The 6,000-nt window shown below is 39.6% G+C and overlaps 1 protein-coding gene across 1 annotated transcript in view; it reads left to right on the top strand.

Annotated features, from left to right (window-relative positions):
• Positions 1-420: 420 nt before the first annotated feature.
• The window catches only part of LOC128746163 (FMRFamide receptor), a 140,540-nt gene continuing 134,960 nt past the window's right edge, over positions 421-6,000 (top strand). The window contains exons 1-2 of the mRNA XM_053843208.1: positions 421-538; positions 610-792. Coding sequence (XP_053699183.1) covers positions 421-538; positions 610-792 — 301 coding nt within the window. The remainder of the gene's footprint in view (positions 539-609; positions 793-6,000) is intronic.

Here is a 6,000-nt window from a genome sequence, read left to right as displayed (position 1 = left end):
TGCTTTTAAACCTTCCACAGCATGAGATTTAGTAGCTGGCATTTTTATCGAATTTCTCCCAAAAATGTGTGATAAAACTGATTGTTTTTACTTACCAATTTGAAGCTCTGGTACCGTTCTACAATTCGTTCTTTAACGTAAAACGTCTATCTCTTTGAGTTTCGTTGCAATTTCATTTTAAACGTATGGTTTTGGATGTTGAATTAGTATCTAAAAACTGCTCGAGCTCACACATCACACATAGCACTTTTTTTTGTACGCCAGAAAGGCATTGGGTTAAAAGGCCACTGCGACAGACAGACGCATAGCACATTAGATCAACGCGTGCGATGGACACGGTTAGATGCTTATGGAAAACAGTTTCGAAACTGACTTCTCGGGTCTCTCTGGTCCGTTCCTGAAAACAATTGCAGTATTAAAATGTACGCTCCGGAAGTACTCGCGGACATTCACGTTTGTTATGGCTTCGCTAATTGTGGAGCAACGACAGCCCAGCAGAAGTATGGTTGTAGATTTTCTGATCGTCGGCTACTTAAAAGTAAGTGAACGCAAATCCAGAAGTGTCCGTTTTGTTGCACAATCATTTTAATTCAGAGACTTCTATAACAGCTTCCGAGAAGGAACGTTGTTTTCAACGAGGCTTCGAGCGAAGCCTCAACTTCACTAGCAAGTGGCGTCAGCGATTGGCTATAAGATTTTGCGAATCGTGGAAAATGATTTCAAGACTAGCACAAGGCAAATTGCGGCACAGTCCCTTGGATTACCATGGAGATGAGGAACGTGCTGAACCCGGTAAAAATGCGTCCTTTCCACACTACAGGTTCAAGAGCTGCTGCCAGCGAATAAGCCTAAGCGGCTTGAGTTTTGCAAGATTGCGCAAGCAAAAGTGGAGGCGAACCATCAATTTATGAAAAATATTGTTGTTGTTTTTCATACGTGTCACACTGTGTTCATCGCACGCGGGAATCTAGTGTGCTATGCGTGAGGTATGAACTCTTGCAGTTTTCAGATACTAATTCAACACTTAATACGATACGTTTCTTATTCTTATTCTTATTAATACCATCACAGCCACAATAAAGGATTCCTGGAAATAATTGTAATTATTTCTAATCAGAAATATTTCAAATTATTTTCTTGTCAGTATTGACATTTGCGAAATATCCGAGATATCTAGCAAATGTTAAATCGGCCAGGCCAACTGTGAAGTATTGCCGCAGAGACGATTCATTGAAATGAATCTTGTGTGAATAAGTTTATTATTTTTATTCATACATAGATACATTTCTGAATCTACAGGGGTAGAAGAAACGGGGACGTCTCGTACCAACCGCTTCTGATTAATAATTAAGTTGATTAAGTTTTGATTTTCGTTGGGAGTATTTGGCTAGTAAAGGGTAATTAATACTCCGGACCCTCGGGGATGGGACAAGTACATTTACTTACTTGCCCTTGGTAAAAACCTAGGTTATAGCGCCTTTGGTCGCTCTTAATTGCTACTTCGGACCCTCAGGGATGAACTTATGGCATTAACCACAAGCCAAGCTGCAATAGGCCAAGGTTATAGCGCCTTATTTCGCTCTCTGAAAGTAAATAAAACACTATCTACCCACATCCAGAATATATATAGAATCGTTTTAATTAGTTACTCCACAGAATCAAAATTTAAGAATAATAAAATATATAAATGAAAGAAAAGCAAACAGACAATAAGTGAAGTTATAAAACGATCTCACCGGCATTTATTCCTTCGTCCATTCTATTAGATTCCGCCACCAAACAACATTTTTTATTTAATTGGCGACACTTTTAAGACCTCTTCGAAAGCAAGGTTTTGGGAGCTCCCGGGGCAGAACATCATGAACCACAAAAGTCGAGTGTAAATATAGACGAGCAATTTGGTCGTCGTCAGCATAATATGTTTGTCACTACTTTCAAGGCACTTTTTCTATATCTGCTGCTGTCGGCCGGTCACGGAACAACTCTTCATTAGCTTGATTATTGATTGACGATCGTACGGCACCAAAAATTGAATAAATTTTCCACAAATTTTGTCAAAAATTGGACAGCAAAAAATTTTGCTGCCGACCACACGCGCTGCTTACTGCGATCTTCTCCAACACCTAATACGATACGTTTAGAATGAAATTGCAACGAAACTAAAAGAGATAGGCGTTTTACGTCAAGGAACGAATTGGGGAACGGTACCAGAGCTTTAAATTGTTGAATAACAGCAATTAGTTTTATCACACATTTTTAGGATAAATTCGATAAAAACGCTTTGAGAAACACTAGCCTTTGTTTCTAAAAAGTTACTAAATTTCATGCAGTAGTAGGTTGAAGATCAACTTTCAGTATAAAATTTTCTCAGCTTTCGAATGAAAATAACACAATTGAGCTAGCTAGCATAATATTTATATCAGAGCTAATTTAAGGCAAACAGAACCGAAAACTAAAAATGTAACTCTGTAACAATTGCGATTTGACCATATGCGTAGAAGGATTTTTTTTCGTCAAATAAAATCCTCTATTACCCCCTTAAATATCTGCACTAAGCTACCTAACATCCAGTATGAATTTCACTTGCAATGAACAGGTTATGGTGAAAAGCAAATACTTAGGTCAAAGATATTAGGTAAGCTCAATTATGGGCAACACAAAATAAAAACAAATAATTCTTATAGGTTTAATCGTGTTTTCCTCAACATTGTAATTTTCTTTATGGGACTGATATGCGGGTAGCGGCAGTTCCATTTCTTGCCACCTTCATGATATCGCTGTAGACTCAGTGTCCTCCAAAAGAATATTTACCAGAAGGAAACAAACGCAGAGTGGCTCGGCATGGCCGAAGAACATGGTGTTACCATTTTTCACGTCGGTAAACACGACAAAGCAAAAAATTTTACCTTTTTACACTTGATTCTCACAAAATTCTGTTTTATTTAATTTGCCCATCTATGAATTTCGTTTTTTTCTGTCTTTCAATTAGATCGTGCACGGACAAATATTACAATGAAACCCTTTCTGCATTTATTAAATTCAATAAAGCAAGAGCGTTCAACATGGCCGTGGCTTGAACAATGGTCGTCCTTACAGATGAAAACATAAACGCCTCAAAATGAGAAAGGAAAGTCTACGTTTGTCAGAACGATAATAACATTTCAGTTGAATCAACAACAGTCACACGGTAGCTACCGTCTCGTGTCGGTCGGACTGTCTGCCTTGGTGTTTGGATAACGGAGAAATTCCTTTACCGAAGCATGGCTAATGCGGTGAAAACGGCTTCGCTCAACTGAACCGCACCTTAAAGTGCTTAATTGGCGAACAGATTTTCGGAAGATTAATTTTGTATTAGATTATGTGGGAAAAAGTTGCTGACACAGAAATCGATTTCCCTTAGAAAAAAAGATATGAACTTGTTGGTTACTTGGCTGTATCAAGAAGATGTAAACTTAATTTTACGCTTAGACAAATAAGAAGGTATTAATTCCAGATCAAATTGATGCTTCGGCCTTGATAGTTAATAATGCCGATAACGATGGTTGTTTCCAGCAGTCGAGGGAAAATTCGTATCACACAAACCGTTATTAATCTTATCGCATTACTGCCGGGCAAATTTCGCTCACACCACAATCACTTATTTTCCGCTTCGGTCGCCTACTTTGACCGAAGAAAAATGCCATACATTAGTGTTCCAACTTTTCATGGGGACCCCCGGCATTGTATGAATATATTTCCGGCTCGCTTCCTTAGAAAAAAAGGAAGTGCCATCAACGCAGAGCGTATCATCTCCAGTTAGAGTCGTCATTCCCGAATTAGAAAGCTCGTTCTATCCTTCTGGGATTGTTTCTTCCAGAAATTCCATCTTTTTGGCATACATTATCATCGAGTCCTTGAACAAAGTACGCCATAAAATGTGAAAGCATCACTATTAATAAACAAGACAACCATAAATAACTTACTATACACTGTAGTGAGCTGTCAAAAGAAGAAACACGCCTCCGAGTCCGATCTTCCCCCCGCAGACGGATGAATTCAGTATCGTACTATTCACACATCACCATTGGGGCAAGTGGTAAAATCGGGCCTCATCCTGGATAATGATCCGTGGGCCAAACACAAAAAAAACACAAACAGAAAGATTATATTAATAGTTATGATGATAGCGGAAGTGCCATAAGAAAAATGAACAAACAAATGTATACAATTTTTGGCGGGTGGAAGTGGAAAAGAGGCGAGACAGCAACCGCCGAAACGGAAGGGACCGGAATTTGTAACTTTTTCAGTTTGTTTACTGGCGCTTTCCTGCCGCAAAAAAAAAAGAAGAAAAACGAATACCCTTCGGGAACAATGAGCTAACTTTCCCGGGTGCCCCTTCCCGTTCCGTTTTCTGCGAATATGTAGGTCACATTTTCTGCTACAATACCCGAATCAGCACGTCTACGCTGCTGCTGCTGCTACTCCCGGATGTTGTGTTGTGACGACGACGACGATTGAGGGGATAAGTAAATTTCTTTTTCTGCTGAATGCTACAATAGTGGCGACAACCGTCGGACAAACACGCACAGTGCGATTTGCGAATGGTTTGGAGGACATTTTTTTAGTGATGATTGAACTTTTTAGCAGGAGGAAGACAATCGGCGGCAATATTTAAAACTCGAATAATACTGTACGGAACAAACTACATTCTGCTTCGGTAAATTCTTGCTTTTCTAGAGGTAAATATTTACATATATTTTTCTGTTTGTAAAGCTTGAACTTTCGCACGTTACGGAAAACACGGCTAGCACATGTGACTAGTATAAGCTAGAAATACTCAGAGGTGAGAGATACACGGATGCAGCCATCTTGGGAGCCAATCGAGCAGCAAGAATTGTCAAAAGGGAACCAAAAAAGGGAACCGAACACGCATACGGTTTGCTTGAATGTTTGATTAACAAGTATTGAAATAGTTATGAAATCTACTTAAGCTATTGTCACGCGCCTTGAATATTATACTCGGACACAGTGTGTATAAAGCTTTGCAATGCATTTTATACTGATTAAGTTGAAAGATATATCGCTCTATTGTGCAAAATTGATGTAAACAAAAAAGAAACGGATCATGTTGAAAACAATCAAGTCACACTGCTACAGCATTTTGCTCCGCAGCAAGTGCTGGCAGTTTTTGTACACTGATGCCAAATCGTTGGCTTTAGGTTCCGCGTATCTCTTACTGTGAGTATTTCTAGTATAAGCTGGTAGATGAAAACGATACTCTTTTGCGATGCTTTTTACAAGAGTACAACGCACTACCGACTAAAGGTGGTCAGGCCTACCCGCTCGTTCTCGAAGTTTTGTTTGATCAAAATTCAAGTTCCAAAGTTCAGCATCGTAGCACCGTAGGAGATCTGTCGCAAACGCGAGAAGGTGTGTTGACAAAACCAAATTTTACTAGAGCGGTCGAGCTTTCACACGAAGATAGAGCCGACGATGGCGATGGGTTGACGTTCAAGAGCTATTCGCCATTGGACATCAAGATAATCATTGGTGATAGGATCCTATAGCCTGCATACCTTAGTTACTTACTTATCCTAGTACAATGTCGGTTAGGACTTGATCAGCTTAATAATATCATACCAACATACTCAGCCCATAGCTATTGTCTCCAATGCCTTGAATGTCCCACACTTCCTGGATCATGTCTCACTTAGTTTTACCACCTGGAACGTTACGCACCTCTGCGTCTGCCTAAGTAGCACCTTTATAGTATTTTTAGTTATAGCAACTTATTTGTAACCTAAATTAGTCATATAAACAGTTGCAACGACAACTTTATAACAACTGTGTTAGTAGGGTAGTACCAACCAAATGCGAAGCGAACTCCATTTTTACGGTGCTGTTGTCCGACATTCTCACAACATGTCCCGCCCATTGAATCCCTTCAGCCTTAGCGACTATATTGACATTAGGTTCGCTGAAGTGTTGCGCCAGCTCGTGGTTCAATGCGCTCCTTCATAT

This window comes from Sabethes cyaneus, chromosome 1 (assembly GCF_943734655.1).
Source record: "Sabethes cyaneus chromosome 1, idSabCyanKW18_F2, whole genome shotgun sequence".
Classification (NCBI taxonomy): Eukaryota; Metazoa; Arthropoda; class Insecta; order Diptera; family Culicidae; genus Sabethes; species Sabethes cyaneus.
The sequence above is the reverse complement of the archived record's forward strand: the minus strand, read 5'-3'. Positions and strand labels throughout refer to the sequence as shown.